This window comes from Dipodomys ordii, unplaced genomic scaffold, assembly GCF_000151885.1.
Source record: "Dipodomys ordii isolate 6190 unplaced genomic scaffold, Dord_2.0 Scaffold67, whole genome shotgun sequence".
Classification (NCBI taxonomy): domain Eukaryota; kingdom Metazoa; phylum Chordata; class Mammalia; order Rodentia; family Heteromyidae; genus Dipodomys; species Dipodomys ordii.
Genome location: NW_012267283.1, coordinates 839,873 through 860,021, shown reverse-complemented (window position 1 = coordinate 860,021; position 20,149 = coordinate 839,873). Strand labels below are relative to the sequence as shown.

Genomic DNA, 20,149 nt, shown 5'->3' with positions numbered 1-20,149 from the left:
TGGGGGGGGGTGCGCGCGCGTGTTGGGGGAAGTGATGGGGACCCTGGTGCCCGAGAACGTGGCCCTGAGGAAGGCCTAGGTGCTCGGAGCTATGCCCTGGCAGGGAGGCTGCAGCCACCTCGTTGGAAGGCAGAGCCGCTTGGGTCTTTGTGTGGGGAGCCCCAGAACAGAGCCAGACAGACGAAGTGCAGACTCCGAGCAGGACAAGCCGGGAGTCCAGGCCTGGCTGCAAGGCTTGCGAGTCCCCGGCGCCTGGGCGGCGAGGTGGGAGGCCGCGGGTGAGAGGCGCGGGAGGCCAGCGGGGCTCGGCTCCAGCCGCAGCCGCCCAGGGACGCGCTCTCGCCGGCGAAGCCGCGCGCGCGCGGGCAGGCGGGGAGCAGCGGCAGCTCCGCCTCCTTGGAAGAGGGTGGTCGCCGCGGGACCGGAGGGCGGGGACAAGGCGGGGACAGGGCGGGGACCAGGCAGGCAGCGCCTAAGAGTCCCGGCATTAGCCGCCGGTTTCGATTAGAGCGCGGAGCCGTGGCGGCGGGGCGCTGCGGTGTGGTTGCACCGCCCGAAGCCGGGTGACGGAGAGGCAGGGCCGGGGGTGGGGGTAGAGCGCAAGGTCGGGCCGGTGGCTCCGCCGAGGTCTGAAGACGCGAGCCGGGGCGCGGGACAGCGGCCACCGCAGACTCCGCAGCCGCGAGCGCGCCGTGGGCCGCGCGCCGGCGGGGACGCGCCGGCGGGGGCGCGCAGGCCCTGCCCGCCCCTTCCGTCCCCACCCCCCTCGGTCCCTTCCTCTCCCCCACCTTCCTCTCGCTTCCCGCGCCCCCGCACCGGGCGCCCACCCTGCCCTCCTCCGGTGCGGGCCGGAGCGGGCCGGGCCGGGCCGGCGGGCCGGGGGATGGCGCTGCTGGACCTGGCCCTGGAGGGAATGGCCGTGTTCGGGTTCATCCTCTTCTTGGTGTTGTGGCTGATGCATTTCATGGCCATCATCTACACGTGAGTGAGGGGCGTCCGGGGGAAGCTGGTGGCGAGGGTCGGAGCCTCGGGGAGAGGCGAGGCTGGGAGACATTTGCGCTTTGGAGGGGACTGGGCTCGGGTGGGGGTGGAGAAAGCAGATTCTCAGACGGTTCCCCTTGAACCTGTGGGGCCAGAGGGTCCTGGGATGGACGAGCGCTGGGGCAGTGAAGGAAGAGGGGGCTAGGGGTTCGCTGGTGGCTGGAAGCGCCGGGAACGAGACCGCTCCTACGTGTCAGGCGGAAGGGTGCTTGCTTGGTTTGATTGTGTTGGTAGGGAATCGTGTGATTTTTCCCCCCCATCTGGGCCAAGATGTATGGTGTTTTCTCTCTCTCCTGTCTCTCTCTCTCCCTGCGTCCCTCGCCCCATAGGCCACATTCTGTTACAAGTGACAAGGTGATGATCGTTTCCACTCCAGCGACCTCCCTGTGGATTTTCTTCTTTCTGGACAGGCGCTCTATGTGCTTGGCTAGGTGTGAAGCACCTGTCCCTTTTGAAAAATGTCCACCCAACCCCCGAGCTGGCATTAGGGCTTTGGAAAACGTTCGTGGGGGCATTTTGGGATGGTTGTTTTATTTTCTTCATTCATTGCCCCGTTGAGATTGGCAGCCTTCTCCTGCCTTCCATGTCTTCTCACCATGTCACAATTTGAGGCCTACTGTCCAGTTCACTGTGCTTGGGCTTGAGACTCGGGAGGAGCAGGACCTCACAGAGCTTCCATTCTAGAAGATGAACATTCCAGATAAAGCCTGTAAATAAATGAGAGCAGGGTGAAAGGATGAGGTGTGACGTGGGGCTAGTTTTGATACTTCAATGCAATATCTTTAAAATGAAGCCTGCCTGTATAAATGAAAGCATTATGTAGAGACTTACAGTATGAGTTTACAGGGCTTTTTGACCTGCAAAAGCAGAGGGGACTTCCCCACACGCAAATAATGGACTAATATTAGCACTAGAATGAGGCGTACAGGAGAGGGAAGGGCTTCAAGACATGCTGGGATTTCCCCAACACCAATCCCACTTTTTAATGCAAAAAGTGTGCTTTTCTTTTGGGGAAAAATTACCTTTTTTCAATATAATGGGGAACGTCTTGATACCAGAGAAAGATGCTACTTGCACAAGGTACAACGATACACTAATATTTCTTTGAAAGTGAAAGAAAATGGGGCCATTTTGCTAGTGTTTATTGGAGAATTTGGAGTTTCTGAGTTGTGGTCAGTGGACACATTCTGAAGTGCATTTTACGTATATGCGTTCTTTAGAGAAAAAAATTAAAAAGCTTTGCTGGGTGCCAGTGGCTCAGCTCACACCTGTAGTCCTGACTACTCAGGAGAATCATGGTTCAAAGCCAGCCAAGGCAGGAAAGTCTGTGAGACTCTTATCTCCAATTAACTACCAAAAAGCTCAGGGATAGACAGACCCCAGGTCCTGAGTTCAAGCCCCAGGACTGGCACAAAAAGAAAAAAAAAGGCTCCCCATAAAAGAAATGTAGACAGTAGTACAGAGAAAAATGAAAAACAAACTTATAGCACATTCACCAAAACATTATTTTATGACCCCTTTGTGACTATCTTTCCAATTATATTATTTTGGGGGAGGGACCATATTGTGATCATTGTTTTGTAACCTGTGCAAATTCATCTATTTGGTAAATTGTTACTGAGAAGCAGTTTTGTTCAAGGGATTGTTCTAGGTGCTAGATATAAGAATGAAGAATAAAAAAAAGCCAAGGCTATTGCTCACACGAGGCTATAAAATGTCTTGACTATTGTTTTTCATGACAGTAAATGCATGAACACCATCATTTTAAGCGGGTGCATGGGGTTTTAGTTTATGAGCTAATAATTATTTGTTGCTATTGATGTACATTTAGGTTGTTTCCAGTTTATTAAACAGCTCTGATTACGTATGTATGTATGCATGCATGTATGTATGTATGCATGTATGTATGTATGTATGCATGTATGTATGTATGTATGCATGTATTTTTGGTGCTTTGGATCTTACCCTCCTACATGCTAGGCAAGCACTTTATCACCCAGCTGTATTGTCAGCCCCTGTGATGAATTCCTATGTATATATCGCCTTACTTTTCTGAGAGAAGAATTATCCTGAAGTGGTGCTGTTTTAAATATGGATACAATATTGCCTTATACAAATGTATCTGTTCCTAGTCCTGGTAGGTAATATTGTTTGACAAACCCAATTTCCTTATTAGGCTTTTCACAGTCTTTTTGTTTTTAACTTTCATCCATTTAATTAGTGGTTCCATTAAACTCTTTTTTCATATACTTGTGTGTTAGCTACATTCATTTGTAAGTTACAAACTCATACTCTTGTGCTGCAGTCTGCTGCCAAGTTCATCTTTTAATATGAAGCTAATTCCTCTGTTATCTGTTTCTATCTTTCAACTTCACACATATTTAACATTGAAAAAAAGTGTATGTGTGTTTTAGATAGCCAAGTCCTTTTTTCCCCATGTATGTTTTCTGACTTTGATGTAATAATTTTTATCTTTTCTCATTCCCAGTTACTATTTCCTTTTAGTATTGTGAATTTTCATCCTTTTCCTTTTTTTTTTACAAGTTGCTATTAATTCTCCCAGCCCTTTGCTCTAATTTTAGTTTTGTTTAAATATTTAGCCACTTGTCCCCAAGTCATTTGTCAAATGACCATTTGATTATCCTGCTGTTTTGGAAATGCTGTCTTTTATCACAGGCTAAATTCTTCTTTGTACTTCAGTGTGCTTCAAGGCTTTCAGTGCTGCTCATAGATCTATTAGTTTGTGTACCAGATCTGTTTGTTTGGGTCTGGGAGAGGGTCCTACCCAACCAGGGTTTGAAGTAAGGGCTTTACTTACCTTTGTGGGATGGGCACTTTAACACTTGTGCCATGCTCCAGCCTTAATTCTAATTTTAATTAATGAAGTTTTTTATTTGTTTTTTGTTGGTTGTGGGGCTTGAACTCAGGGCCTGGGCGCTGTCCCTGAGCTCTTCAGCTTAAGGCTAGCACTCTACCACTTGAGCAGCAGCGCCACTTCCAGTTTTCTGGTTTATTGGTGATAAGAGTCTCATGGATTTTGCTGCCTGGACTGGCTTTGAACCACAATCCTCAGATCTCAGCCTCTTGAGAAGCTAGGATTATAGGCATATGAGCCACCAGCGCCTAGCTAATTAATGAAGTCTTATTAATTAGTAGGGCAAACCTCTCTTTGACTCTATTTTGACTTTTTTTTGGGGGGGTCCGGTCATGGGGCCTGAACTCTGGGCCTGGGTGCTGTCCCTCAGCTCTTCAGCTCAAGGCTAGCCTACCACTTGAGCCACAGTGCCACTTCCAGCTTTTTTCTTTTTGCTTATGTGGTGCTGAGGAATTGAACCCAGAGCCTCTGGCATGCAAGGCATGCGCTCTACCACTGAGCCACCTTTCCAGCTCCTCTATTTTGACTTTTTAACTTTAAATTTTTGTATTATAATGCTAAGTAACTTTTTTGGGGTTGAAATATAAGTTTATAGCTCCAACTGGAGAAAGCCTGACTTCCTTGTACCTGGCACTATGCTGTTTGCCCTCCTTCAGTACATATGCATCATAGCAAATGTCATCTCCTTTATTTAAAATTACCACTGTTGGTGTTAATATTTCAAATAACCATCTGGACATGTTTGCCCTCTTCAACTTTGATCCAATTATTGTGTGTGTGTGTGCGTGTGTGTGCGTGTGTGTGCGTGCGCGTGTGCATTTGCGCGCGCTTCAGAATAAACAGCAAACATTTTTTACCCTAGTTGAAGGATCTGAGAATCATGTAAACAGCTTAGCTGAGATACTGTAGAGAGACATTGTATTTGTTTTTTAGTGCCCCTCAACATTTCCTTTTACTGACAGTATTGTGTTTCTGAAAAATTAAGTGAAAACCAAACAAAAACCCCCAACAATTTATCCAGGTGGCTCATGACTGTGATCTTAGCTACTCACAAGTCTGAGATCTGAGGATCACTATTTGAGGCCAGTCACCAAAAGCTGGAAGTATAGCTGTGGCTCAAGTTGTAAAGCATTAGCCTTGAACAAAACAGCTCAGAGATAGCACCCAGGCCCTGAGTTCAAGCCGGAGGACCAATATGCATGCACCTGTGTACACCCCTCCCTCCAAAACACCGTGCATTTATAACAGGTTAGAGTGAAGTACTAGTTAAAAAATCTTGTAAATACATTTCTTGAAATGGGTAACTTGAGTATAAAGCAAATAATCTATGCATTAATTTGTGTCCAAATTAAATCCTACCTTTTAAAAGAAAGTTCCTTTCTTCTAGTCTGGTCCCACTTTCAAGGATTTTTTTTTTTAATATGTGTCATTTACTATCTTTCCTATTGTAGTAAAGACAATTCCCAGTTTGATGTAAGTGTTGTTTTCAAACAAGAGAATGTTTTTTTGCCCTTTCTTTCCCTACTGTGTTTAGCAAAATTGTAGTTGAATCTCAACACTAAACATGCAAAGTTAAAGAACTGTGGAAACATTATTTTGGTTGAAACACTGGGCTGAATACTCTTTGAGTATGTTTTCTGAATATTCTGTGTGCCCTCAGTCCTTTTTTGTTTATTTGTTTTGCAGTAGTAGGATTTGAACCCAGAGCCTTGCACTTAACGGGCAGATATTCTACTGCCTGATCTATGCTCTAACCGCCTTTGCTTTAGTTGTTTCACAAAAAGGGTCTTTCTTCCTGTCCAGATTGGACCACAGTTCTATTTCTGATTCTTGCATAGCATGTGCCACCACACTCAGCTTTTTATTGATTGAGATTCGATCTTGTGAACTTTTTACTTGATTGACTTGAACCATAATCCTTCTATCTTAGTTTCCTGAGTACCTAGGACTACACTGTGAGCCAACTGTGCCTGGCCCCTCACTCAGTTTTTTTTTTTTTTAAATAGGGCAAAGTATAAATAAAGTAAGTAGACATTGATTCTTGATGCTCGCCTTCTGAAAATTTGTGTTTGCAGCTGGTAGAAATAGAGCTTATTTTTAAAATTTTATGTATGGCTCTATATTTCGGTGTTACATTAAGAAAGTAATTTGTGAGCTGTAAGTAGTTAAAATGAAGATTGTAATTGCTTAAGAAAAAGTATAAAGCCGGGCGCTGGTGGCTCACGCCTGTAATCCTAGCTACTCAGGAGGCTGAGATCTGAGGATCGAGGTTCAAAGCCAGCCTGGGCAGGAAAGACCGTGAGACTCCTATCTCCAATAAACCACTAGAAAACCGGAAGTGGCTCTGTGGCTCAAGTGGTAGAGTGCTTACCTTGAGCTGAAGAGCTGAGGGACAGCGCCCAGGCCCAGAGTTCAAGCCCCACGGCAGACAAAAAAAAAAAAGAAAAAAGAACAAGTATAAAAGCAGTTTCAAAACTGGTTATTTTTTTTTTAATAATGACACCTTCCTTAATTTAGATTTAATGTTTTATTGCGTCTTCTTACAGTTCTATAAAGCACTGAGCCAGTACCCTATAGTAAAAATTGCAGGCCAGGTCTGATGAGACACTTGTGCTAGGATTCTAGCGCTAGGGAAACTGAGGCAGGAGGAAATTTCAACTTGCAGATTGGCATGGGTCACATAGACAGACTCTGTTGAAGGAGCCAATAAAATATAATAAAATAAAAAGTAGAGCTGAAATTGGTTAATTGGGTGAATAACTCTTGCTCAGTGGAATGATTGTAGTTTCATACAAATAAATGTCTTACAATTCCTGAAAGCAGGAGCAGGGTGGGAAAAGGAAATAGTAGCCTGTGAAGTAGAAATCCAGTATTTCCAATATTTAGAAACCATCTATACTCACTGATATTTCTGCCAGCTACTTTGCACCTCAATTTTAATATCAAACAAAAGCTTAGCCATTTCATATTTCAGATAGTATATACTTATAGGGAGCTTATTCTGACGTTTTTATTTCCTAAAAGTAAAGGATGATTCAGTCATCAACAGGCAACATTGGTTAAGAGGTCTTCATTGCTGATTTTGCTTTGTTGCTACTTTTTGTGAGGCTAATAAGTCATGGTTTGGTGGGGACTGAGGTGAAATCATACAAAAGTCTGAAACTAGTTTTTTTTTTCCTTTTGCTCCAAGAGAGCACCTAGTTGGATGATAAGGGTATCAGAACATAACACCTTGCATTGTTCTCTGAGTGTCACTTTTCCCCTCTGGCCTTGATATCCTAGTGTTTGGTATTCGGCCTTGTCTTCTCAATGATCTATGACTGGAGGTGACAGGACAATGCAGAAATACTTCTTGTATCTACACATATCCTTTGGTACAGCAAAGTGCTTTTCTTCAGCATTTCTTTTCAAGTAAATTCTGCTTCCTACAAATACATGTTTCATCTTTCTAAGTGTACCTCTTGTCCTTGTTGCATAGCTTTTGAATAGAATTTACATAATTGTTGGATCAAGATCATTGTGTCAGAAACTAGTGTTTTTAATCTAAATTTTAGCATTTGGATTACAGGGGTGGTTTGATTGTTGCTGTGTACTCAGGACTATATTAGTGTTCTAAGAGTTGATGGAATGTAAATTGAAAGTTTCTTTTCTGGGTTAGTCTCAAGAGTGCGCTTGGGCTGCACATTGGTCAAATGTTGAACCGTTGTGATCATTGCTATAGGACTGTGGCACTCAGACAGTTGAGCCCCTTTAAATTGATTCTGGGAAGACATTGAATTTGATTATAATGTGATAGCTTTAAAGAACAAATTTAATACTGTAAACATATTTGGTAGTGGTTCTCTGGATTCATTCTTTTTCTCATTACATCTGCATAGCTAGACTGTGGGAACTGTCTGTTTCCAGGTATCTACCTACAGCCTCATTTCTTTTTCTTATTGTAGCTTCATCCTTCAGGAACATTAATCTTACACCAGATGTTCCAAAACTAACCCCGTCTCCCCATTGCTGTCTGTGTAACTCCTTTGAACAATGAATGTACAGTTTATCAAATTGAATACCAGGAAGCAGCAACATGTTTTGTCAGAGGAGGGGGTGGAGGGGGATTGGGGGAAGGGGGAGATGAGAGGAGAAAGTGTGGTAACTTGAGAGGATGGGTAGAATTGGGAGAAATGGGGAGAATAATGGAAGAGGTGACGTGGATCAAGATGCATTGCACTCATAAATGTACATGTTGAATTGAAACTTCTTTGTAACCACTACTTAACGTGTGTGTGTGTGTGTGTGTGTGTGTTTTGGTCCTGGGGCTTGAACTCGGGGCCTGCATGTTGTCACTGAGCTTTTGTGCTCAAGGCTAGTACTCTTCCATTTGGACTACAGCTCTCTTCTGGCTTTTTTTTGCTAGTTAATTGGAGGTAAGAGCCTCATGGACTTTCCTTTCCAGGCTGACTTCTAGCCATGATTCTCAGATCTTAACCCCTCTAAGTAGATAGGATTACATGTATCCTGTGCTTGTGTCTCCAGTGGCATTGATGGCTAGTTTCTCTGAACACGCAGTGTAATTTCTTTAGAATTCTCTCTCCTTTTTTTCCTTATTTTTTTTATTTTTCATTTCCTTTCTACTCAATGACCTCTTAAAGTTATTCAATTCAATTTATATCTTTGTTCTCTACTATGTCTTTCCATAGCCATAGTACATTGGGTTTACCCTTCTACATTGTCAGTGACTATCTCTCTTCCCAATTGGGTTGTAACTTTTTGAGGGTAGGAGATGCCTTATTTTACTACTAGATCTTTATAGTCCACTCAGCTTTCAGTTGTTACTTGTTGAATAAATGGTCTTCTAGGTTTTCTCTAGTGGCAATCCTGGCTTTTTACTCATTAGTTAAATTAGTCTGTACCAGTAATTGGGGATTGAGGTAGATAGTCAAAATATTTGGGATGCTTTTTAGTAGACATGGATTTTTCTTTTATTAGAATAAAGTTAATCATACAAAGGGGTTTTATTTTTGTACATGTATATAATAGACTTTGATCACATTCTCTCCATCTGTTACTTTCTTATCCTTCTTGCCTCCCGTTTGAAACAGCTTTTCATTATGCTCTTTTCATATATAATTAGGCATAGATTTTAATGAAATTAAATTTAATGAAATTAAGCCAAATGGAATCTCTATCTCATTGTTTCTAAGAAGTTGCAAGTTAAGATAAAAACATGGCTATGTCTATATATTTTTTTAACCTTCAGAGTCTTCATTGAAATTGGATTTTCACTCCAAAGTTTCCCACCATGATCAACTGTCATTCCAGAAATCACCTTCACTTCTAGATCTGTCATTTAGGGGGCTGGAATGCCCACGCCTGTTCTGAGCTGGTTCACAAAGGCAGACCAAACAGTCTCTCCCCTCTGCATTCATCCATAGGATTTTATTTCAGACATGGATTCATTAAAAATTTTTTTTAATGTTTTTCATTGTAAAAATACTATACAGAGGGGTTACAGTTACATAAGCAAGGTAATGAGTACATTTTCTATTGAGCATTGTTACCTCCTCCTTTGTTTTTCCCCTACCATCTCTTCCCTGCCCTCCTCCCCAACTCCCCCCCTCCCCAAGTTGTAAAGTTCGTGTTCAATATAGTATCTTGTACATCTCATTGTTACAATGGGTCAACCTGTATCCTTATTTCAGCATTTTGTTATTTCCCTTCCCCTCCCCAAGTTAGAAAAATGTATATACAAGATGCAGGGCACCGACATCAAATACAGTGAAAACAGGTTATACTGTGGGGGAAGAACATACAAGAGAAACAAAAAAAAAAAATCACATAGTGCATTTTAAATACGTTAAAAACAATAGCAAGAAAGAAAAGACCACTTGTGTCCCTATCTTGGGGTTGATTTCACTTAACCTCATCTTATATGGTCATATGTACATAGCTTTTGACCTTTTCTGCTTGTCCTAGTATATATACTAGTTATTGCAAAATAAAGGAAACCATGGGACCTGTGTTTCTTTGGGCCTGGCTTTCTTCACTTAATATTTTTCCCCAAGTCTTTCCATTTCCTAACAAATGTGGCAATGTCATTCTTTCTGATGGAGGCATAGAATTCCATTGTATAAATATACCACACTATTTTTATTTTATATTTTGTTTTTGGTCGGTCGTGGGGCTTGAACTCTGGGCCTGGGCACTGTCCCTGCATCTTCAGCTCAAGGTGAGCGCTCTACCGCTTGCCATAGCATCACTTCCTAAAAATTTTTTTTTGTCTTTTCTTTTTTGGTACTGGGAATCAAACGCAGGATGTTACACTAGCTAGGCAAGTACTTTGCCACTGAGCTACAGCCCAGCCTGGTTAATTTAAACATTAAGGCTAGCTTTTCACCAGTAGCCTTAGGGAATTGTGTAGGAGAGGTTAAGACAGTTCCCTTAATTCATTTTAGTGTGGAGGGTTGATTTGGAGTTCATGGTGTGTTCTAGGGTGCTCTAGTTCTGAGCACTATCTGGCAAGCCCTTATCTTCTGCTAAGACCTTGCTTTTTTAGTTGCTATCAGTGGCATACCAAATTCTACTCATTTTCTATGTACTGGAGCTAGCTCCATTGTCACTAGGTTAAAGGAGTTGGGTTTCTATTTTGCCTTGTTGTTTGAGAACTCCTAAAAGATGTCTTTATTTTCTAAGGTGGGAGATGACTTTATGATCTGTAATATGACTCACTGTCCGGTGGAAATAGTATGTTTTCCTGCACAACTACCTCACTATTGGGTCTTTTCATTCGCTGGGGAATCTTGTGTTGGCAAAGATAAGGAATCACTAGAAGATAACATTTTGGGCTGCTGATATAGCCATTTTGAGGCAATATCATTTTGAAGTGATAAGTGAATGCTTTATGGCCATAGCATTAGTCGTGCACATTCTGATCATAAACACTGAACAAACAGGCTTCTAGAGCATAGTCATAAGGCCACTAAGGCCTTGAATCATTGGGAATTGCTGGCATGATCTGTGTGGAGTGGGCGCCTGCTGATAGAGCAATCAGCCTAATTTTATGTGAAAGATTAACAAGCTTAGTGGTGTGGAGCAGAGGAGGTAAATTCCTGGAGTCAGATAAATTGGTTCTTCTGAATCACACAGCAGAACTATAAACACAGCACTATCTGGAGCTGACTGCAAGGTGACCTTTGTTCCTTGTGGAAGCCATATTCTTCTATGGAAGTCTTGAGTGAACTACCAGGCTTCCCTTTTGAGGAGCTATGTAGAAAAGGGTTTTGTGGAGCCTGTAGCCAGCTGCCTGGGCAGGGTGGGGGAAGAGGGGCATCACACACTGCTGCCCTTGACCAACGCCTCATCTCTCTCCAAGGGGTTTTCTTTCTACCTGATGTTCCCTCCAGCAAGAGAAAGCACTCGCCTATGGAATCAACAGTTGGTGCGGTGTGACCAGATGGAAAGGCTGAGGTGGTCTGCTACCATAATGAAAGGGGCAGAAAGGGCTTTAGAGACTGGGATTCTAGAATAACAATCAAGCTAGTCTAAGGTCATCCATTCCATCACTCCTAGAGGCTGTTAGAATTCTTCAAGCCAAAGCAACTGACAAGTTCACTTCTTAACTGCCATTTAAAGTTCTTTGAAGTGTTCCCTGAATAGATGTCCTTCTAGCCCACAATGGAAAAGGAAGGACCCCCCCAAAGGTCTCTGTGGCTCATGATTCATTTCTTCCTTTAAATAAATCTCTGGTCTCACTGAGAAAGCACCGTAGAAGGTGCTGTTGGCAGGTCTAACTTGTGGCAAGGTGCTGTGAGCACAACCCTCTCCCTGGCCTTCAGGGTGTCTCTGATTTGTGGAGGTAGGGGTAGAGAGTGACTGCTCTCAAGTTAAAATGTTAATTTAGAAATATGTCTCAAGAACACTGACATGCTTACCGAAGGTGTCATCTTCTTACCCCCGTCAGTCCTCATTCCTCACGTAGGCTCAGGACCACTTTACTCATCAGAGGTGAAGTTGGAGTCAGTTAGTCGTGTATGAAGGCCCATTGCATTTTCGAAAATACACTAAAGTCAAATTTCTGAAAATTGAGTGGACATGGTCCATCAACTTCATGTTACTTTTTGCTAGTTATGTCACCTTATTGTTAATAATGGCTAATTATATTAACATTATTTTGATATTTGCATTGAAGTAACATTTGTTATTTCAAGAGAACTAAGAATATTGTTAAAATCCCTGATTACCGCTCCTGCTGTTCCTGATGCCAGTGAGTGAGGGTTTTCCAGGTGTTGAGGAGGGGCTTTCTCCCCCACCTCGGTGGGATAGGCTGGCTGGTAGCCTGAGCTCTGGAGACTGCGTGAGACCACAGAGATATAACTGTCCGTGAAACAGCGTAATCTGCAGTCCCTTCTGGCATCTGCAGCGTCTTCCTCACTAGTAGGTGGTATGACTTGGAATTCCCTAGGAACCAGCAGTTACTTTGTATATTGTGTCTGCTGCCAGAGGAGCAGTGAGCCGCCTGCCTTGTGGCTCAGCTCCTACGATGGCTCACTCTCTCTGCCAGAAACTGAAGGGGGTTCTGTGGCATGTGACCCAACCGACATCTGGAATCATGCTCTGAGGATAAAAGAGGTAAACGAAGCCAGTTTAATGCTGTCTTTCCATTTGAGAACCCATCTAAGTTTAAGGAGAGATTTGCCTGAAAGAAAAGAAAAAACAATACCTGACCTTCACAACTGTAACAGTTAGTTTTTAGTAATAATTCATGATATTTACTCATGCTCACACTAGTTTTGTACTTTTGGACATCTGTAAAACTTTTCTAAATATTTGGCCTTTTTTTTTTTTTTTGCTGGTCCCCGGGCTCAAACTCAAGGCCTAGGCACTGTCCCTAAACCTCTGTGCACAAGGCTAGCTAGCACTCTACCATTTGAGCTACAGTGCCACTTTGGGCTTTTTCTGAGTATTTTATTGGATATAAGAGTCTCACAGACTTTCTTGCCCAGTCTGGCTTTGAACTGCCTCCTGAGTAGCTAGGATTATATGCTTGAGCCACCAGTGCCCAAGCTATAATTTTAACTTTACACATAATGTTGGTCTCAACATTGGACATAATTTTTTTTTTTTTTTTGTCGGTTATGGGGCTTGAACTCTGGGCCTGGATGCTGTTCCCTGAGCTTTTTAGCTCAAGGCTAGTACTCTACCACTTGAGCCACAGTGCCACATCCAGTTTTCTGAGCAGTTTATTGGAGATAAGAGTCTCATGGACTTTCCTGCCCAGGCTGGCTTTGAACCATGATCCTCAGATCTAAGCCTCCTGAGTAGCTAGGATTACAGGCATGAGCCACCGGCACCTGACTCATTAATTCCTTACTCATAATTATATTTTATGACATGGTCTAATTCTGTTTTTGTAAGGTAGGTAGTGATGAAGAGAACACCAATGTGGAATTCAGGCAGGAAAAGAAGGTAGAAAAGAAGTTTATTTGCCAATCTGTTGCCTCCTGCTGTGCATGGTAGAGAGGCTTGGCCGAAAGGGGCAAGGCCCAAAGGGGCAACCCCTTCCCCCCAAGACTTATCTGGGCCAAGGATGGGAAGAGGTGTGGCCAAGTGAGGGAAAGGTGTGGCCACACTGGATCCGGATGTGACCTCAGGGCCTGGAACCCTCCTGTGGTCAGATGGGCAGTATGACCAGGGACAGCCCAGGATGTGACCTGGCAGGAGGGAGAGGTGACTGCTTCCCAGTTACCTAGGTAACACATAGTGGGCAGAAACTTAGCCAAGAGGCCTGCGTGGCCTAGGGTAGACCTTACCGTTTTAACTATAATTGGAGTTTTAATCATTTCCTTTCCCCCTCTTAGTCTTTCTAATGCCAAGAGCTTAGATTTATGTTTAAAAAAATTCAACATAAATGCCTAATATAAATTTATGTGAATTTAAAAAAATACACAAAATTTCTAGTCCTTCCATTTTGGGGTATGGCCCATCTGTGTTTTGATATCTCTGAAACTCTTGTAAGAACTGTGGCAATTCAAAGAAGTTACAGTTGGTGGAAGATTGCCCTTGAACTTTTTTTCTTTATTTTTAGCTTGTGGATAATAACTGTCATTAAGTGCTTCTTTTGTAGTTTAATCACATGTGTTTCTCACTGCTATACAAACTTAGGATACATCACATAAAACAACAAGAAAAAAACAACAACTTAAAGTAACCTGCCCTAAGGCACAATATCTGTGTAAGCTGGGATTTAAAACGTCCAGCAGCCAGTGACAAGCCAAGGCTCTTAAATCACCTTTATATATAGTGCCAGAGGTGGCCAGAAAAATTACCCAGGAAGATGCATGAGATATCTATACAGGAATTTCTCCACCTACGGTGAGTTTTGGTTTCTGACAATTGGCAACCTTTGCATGAAGATGGAGAATGCCACTGCTCACTCTCTTCTCCCCATTCTCCTACCACTCATACCATTTTTTTCAGTCTTCATGTGTTCAGTCCATCCCGTAACTGCTGATCTCTCTATAAAGCTTCCCCCAACACTCTTCTGTTCTTACTGTAATGTAACTGAGCCTTACTAGGGCTGAGACTCCTCCTTTGCACCTTGGAGCCATATAAAAGGGGGAGATAATGTGCAGGAGTCTCTTCCCTAGAGGTTCTGATTTAATCAGTCTTAGCCCTGCAGTTTAAAAAAACTCCCCAGCCTAGATTGAGAAAGACAGCCCTAGGCTATTTATCTGCCCTTGAGTCTTGCACCTGTCCACTTCTGGGCTTCATTTAACTCTTTCTTAACCTCAGTACCTACACTTCCTCCTCACCTCTGGCCTAGCGTGGTCTTGCCTTGTCTAGTCTCAGTCTCTGTTCTGGATCCATCCAACAATGTATAGCTTCTCAACTTTGAAAGTTGTTGAGGGCCATCACATGTGATTTGAACTGGTGCTGCTGCACATTCATTGTCTTCAATCTCAGCCCTGGCCCACGGTGTTCCCTGACAGTGCTTGCTTTCTGTATTTATCTCTGTCATCCATTACCTGTTCTAAATCCCCACTTTCTGACCACATTCTTGGCTAATTCATTTTACTCCTCACACAGTGGGTCCTGTCATGCCACTAATTGTTTTCCTTTTCCCTTTGACTAGCTCTTTCCCCTTAGGTCAAACACTCAAATATTCTTACAAAACTCCCCCATTCATTTACTTTTAAACCTGCTTTTATCTGTCCACCCTTATGCTCCTTCAACCACCCAGTTTCTGCCACAAGTGCTCCAAGGTCGCGAAATACACACTTCATCTGGTGGACATTTCAGTTCTTGTCTTGATCTCTTGGCAGTGCCAAGAAGCAAGACCTCTTTCCTGATCTCTTTTGAAAAGGAAAGCAGCCATCCACATAAATCCTCATGTGACTTTCCTTCTATCCTGGCTGTCTTTCTATTTCTTAGATCACTACTCACACTTAGTTTCCTTCTCTACTGTAATATTAGTTTTACTCATTCTTGACCGCCTGAAAATAGCACTTGATGGTTCCTGTATTTTTTGTTATATTTTTTAATCCTACATTTTTATGATATTTTATACGTATCATTTTTACGCTGAACTGACCTAAGCTCTGTATCAGTTTATTTACTGTTGGTTCAACAATTTTTCAAATTGAGAACATATCTCTGTTTTGCTGGGCTCAGGAGAATTTCTACTCTTCTCTAATATTTCTCCAAGTGTGGTTCACTGCTGGCATCATCAGAATCATTTGAGATACTTAAGAAAAATGCAAGCCAGGCCTGGTGATACAATCCTTAAGTTCTAGCACTTGGGATGCTAAGGTAGGAGGAAGGTTGTGAGTTCCAAGTCAGCCTGGGCTACAGTAGTGGGTTTGAGGCCGGTCTGGGTTATAGAGCAAGACCCTGTCTCAAGAAAAAAAAATGAGAGAGAGTTGGGGAGACAAGTGGAGAGGGGATAGTGGGGGGGCTGGGAAGAGAGGGAGATAGAGGGAGGAGGAAGGAAAAGAAGAGATTTTCCCTAGGAGCCAGCTGGCCCATTAAGTTACAGTCTGCAACTTTTAAACCACTAACCTCTGAGTCAGAGATACTTACTTCTTTCTTTCCTTCCTTCCTTCCTTCCTTCCTTCCTTCCTTCCTTCCTTCCTTCCTTCCTTCCTCCCTCTCCCTCTCCCTCTCTTTCTTTCTTTGTTGTGGGGCCTGAACTCTGGGCCTGGGCACTGTCCCTCAGCTCTTCAGCTCAAGGTTAGTGCTTTACCAATTGAGCCACAGAGCCACTTCCGGCCTTCTCTGCTATGTGGTGCTGGAATCGAACCCAGGACCTCATGCATGCAAGGCAAGCATTCTACCACTGAGCCACCTTCCCAGCCCCCTACTTAATTTCCTTAAAGTAACTTTCATTACTCTTTCTTCTCTCACAGTGCTCAGATTTTGTGAGTGGTACTACTGGTTACTTGGTCCAAAGCTGATACTTCTTGTCTCCTCCATCCATCTCATCAGTCATCGCCCAAGCCCCACTGACTCGAATTCCACTCTCTTTCTTTCTGTTCTTCATTTCCTGTGCTTTTTTCTGCTTTTTAGATCTGTGTATCCACTTCTCTTCATCTGTAGACCTTTAGAATGTTTTCCCCCTGCTTTCTAGCTCTTTAATCATCTTTTAACTTTTCAATTTAGAAGTAATCCTTTGAGTATTTTTGTGGTTATTTCTTGCCCAGAGGGTAAAAATTACCTTGTTAGCCTTATCTGTGAAGTTGGGGAGAGTTTATGGCAGAGAAGGAGGCTTACAGCTGGCTTCCCAGCTTCCCAAGCTTTGGTGTATTTGTGAATCATCTAGAGAACTCATTAAAGTGTGTCTTCTGTTTCAGTAGTGGGGCGGGGCACAGTGGGCTGTGACAATTTCTCACAAACCAAAGGTGCTGGCCAGTAGATCACACTTGTAGAAGTCTTCAAGGAATGCGGCCTACCGGTTCCAAACATGCTTTGATAGTTGTCTGTCACACTGAATGACCTTCCCTGTCCTGACCATTTGGAACTGACCATACTGTATTGTTCTCTCTCTCTCTCTCTCTCCCTCCCTCCCTCTCCCTCTCCCTCTCTCTCTCTCTCTGAAAGAAAGGAAACTGTCCATTTTGTTCCTGCAATGAAGAGGCAGTACAAGTCAATGAGTCAGACTTGTCTACCAATGTCAGGAATCCCAGTGACATTTCAGGGTTGATTTCCATCTATTAATTTCCTCCCCTCCCCCATTTTGCTTATATTTCTTTTATTTATTTATTTATTGTTGTTGTTATTATTTATCATACTGGGGCTTGAGCTCAGAGCCTGTGTGCTGTCCTTTTGCTTTAACCTTTTTTTTTTTTTTGCTCAAGATCAGCACTCTTAACATTTGAGTCACAGCTCCATTCCCAGCTATTTGCTGGTTAGCTGGAGATAAGAAATCTCCTGGACATTCCTGCCTTAGTGATCTCCAAACCGAGATCCTCAGATCTCAACCTCCTGAGTAGCTAAGATGATCTGCATGAGCCACAGGCACCCGGTGCAATTTTTTTTTTCAATCAAATGACAGATATTTTGAATTTCACTTTGGATACTGGGCATTTTTTTGGATTCAAGGCTAGCCCCTCCATTTTAGAGGGGTCTGCCACACTCTGGATTCCTGTTTCCTGCACTGTTGACCTGGAGACAGCCTCAAGGTCATAAGCTGGGACCATTGTACTACTGACTCATTTGTTTTCTGTGTCTCAGGAATTACCCTCCTCCTTGACCCAATGTTCAGTGTCTTAATACTGTCCTTTCCTATGTTTTTCTTGACTTATTGTTGTTTCTGGTGGGAGAGAAAATCCAGTCTGTTTCTTCATTTTGTCCAAGTTTTAAGTCATGAAGAGCGGGAGATTAGAGTTTTTAATACGTGTGTAAGAACCAGAAACAAGACTATAACACAATAATGGCCCCAACTGTAAATAGCAACTACCTATTAGCGGTAAATAAAAATGTGGTATATTAATATAAAGAATACTATAGTAACAATGAATAAGCTATAACTAAATGTAACATGACTAAATCTCACTGCCATACTGTCAAACAAAAGAAGCTAAACACAATAGGGTCTTGTCTAATGGGATTTTATCTGTATAAAATTTGAAGTTGAAGCCAGTACTGGTGGCTCTCACCTGTAGTTCTGAAAACAGGAGGATTGTAGCTCAAGGACATCCAGGTAGAAAATTTTGCAGACTTCGTCTTAGCCTATAGCTGCATCCTAGATGTGAGAGGAGGCTAAAATAGGGTTGAGGTATGTGGGCCTGGATAGGAAGCAAGACCCCGTCTCAAATATAACCAGTGTAAAAAGGACTGGAAGCTTTCTTGGTGGAGTGTTTGTCTAGCAAACAAGTATAATGCTCTATGTTGAAATGCTAGAATTACTCTCTACCCCCACCCTCCAAAAAAGACAATTGTAACTGATATAATTAGTCTTTTGGTATTAGCCAGCAGAATAGTAACTATCCTTGAAAAGAATAGTAAACAGAAGGAGACATGGCAAAAGTTTCTGGGGTTCTGGTAATGCTTTTGTTTTCATGATCTGAGTATAGATTATGGGGAGTTTCACCTTAGGAAATTGTTTAAGTTGTATACTTATGTGTGACTTTACAATATGTATATTATGTATCAATGAACGGTACCCCTTGCAACAAAAATGTCCAGGCTTCAAGCCACATACATAATAATAAAGTAGTACAACTGGATTCCCAATATAAAATCTGGACCCGAGATAGTGGGGTACTTGGGATCCTGTTCAATGTGTAGGTATATAGATAGGCTCAAGTTAACACTGCCTACCCACCACGAGGCCTTTTGAGACATGAGACCTCCATCAAATGGAGTGTTGGTCACATGTTGGAAGATATGACTGTGGATTGTTTTACAACACACTGGTCATGGCCAAGGGCATTATTTCTGTGTGTAGCAGGCAGTTGCTATATTCTTGCCCCATAACTGTGTTAACATCCATGAGCTTTGTAGGAAGTACTTATTCATCACCACCCACTCCTCATAAATCCACCCCTATACCTCATTAAGCCATTGTTGGTTGTCAGTGGCTAATTTGTCTCCTTATCATCCAGTCTATAGGATCGTATTTCATGAATATTGGGGCCAAGAGTACATTCAGTAAGTCCATGTTAAATAGTTATGCTGGGTGGTATGTGGGTGGTAGGCAGTACAAAGTCCGTATGTATTATGATTTAATGGACATTCTTTTATCATTTTGATGAAAGTATAGGTAATTTGTACAAAAAGGCTCTGTTAGCATTATTTAAAGCAAAACTGTATTCTGCAAAGCAGGATCTTATACCTTGGGGGAATATCATAAACTGAATAGGGGCATGTTATAAACTTTGGGGTATGGAAAAAGATACTAAAGAGAGACTGAGTAGAGATAAAGGGTAGGTAGGGTATGAGAGTCTCCCATTGCTGTCTGTCCTATAATGATTCTGAGTAGAAGTTTCACATATTCTACATTCGTTTCTCTTAAACCCAAAGTCTCCAACTTCATTGAGCCAGAATATGAATATCTATGATAAAATACTGCATTCTTGATATGACAAGCTCTTCAAAGGATAGAAGGTTTAGTTTAACATCTTAAAGGAAAAGGGAAAGAAGGGAAGAATACAATTCACTCTGAATTTTTACTAAAACATAAAAGCTACAGAGCAGTTTAGAACTGTTTTGATGTGTTTCACTGCTGCCACTGCTTTTAACCTAAATTGATCAACACATCATGTGACAGTTTTGAAACACTTTTTTGGCACTTACTGACCACATGATAAGAATTATAAGGATTAGACTTTCTTATCCTACTCTTCCAGTCTCAAACTCGTGATTTCTGTCTTGGTCTCTCATTCCCTCTCATGCATTCTGGGTGGTTTCTTCGAATGTAGCCTCCAGGTCTCTTTCACACTGTGTCTGCAGTCTTCTGAGTTCTGTGTGTTGAATTTCTCATAACAGCAAGCGTACCTTTCATTTCTAGACATTGTTTACTTATTTTTGTTTATTTTATCATAGCTGACTATTTTTTTCTCTCTCTCTCTTTTTTTCTCTTCAGCTTTGTTTAGGGCAAGTACTTTAGATTCTAGGCGCCAAGTCCACATGGTAGGGTGTTTTCCAGGAGTATTTTTTTTCCCTTGTATTCCACATCCATTAGGGTTGAATGTAAGTTAAAGTACACCTCTAATGGATGTTGGAGCTTCTGCTCTGACTTTCTGTGAG

General features: G+C 42.5%; 1 protein-coding gene across 1 annotated transcript in view; it reads left to right on the top strand.

The window, feature by feature from the left end:
* Positions 1 to 462: 462 nt before the first annotated feature.
* The window catches only part of Ugcg (UDP-glucose ceramide glucosyltransferase), a 35,412-nt gene continuing 15,725 nt past the window's right edge, over positions 463 to 20,149 (top strand). Inside the window, exon 1 of the mRNA XM_013023259.1 lies at positions 463 to 981. Coding sequence (XP_012878713.1) covers positions 884 to 981 — 98 coding nt within the window. The 5' untranslated portion in view covers positions 463 to 883. The remainder of the gene's footprint in view (positions 982 to 20,149) is intronic.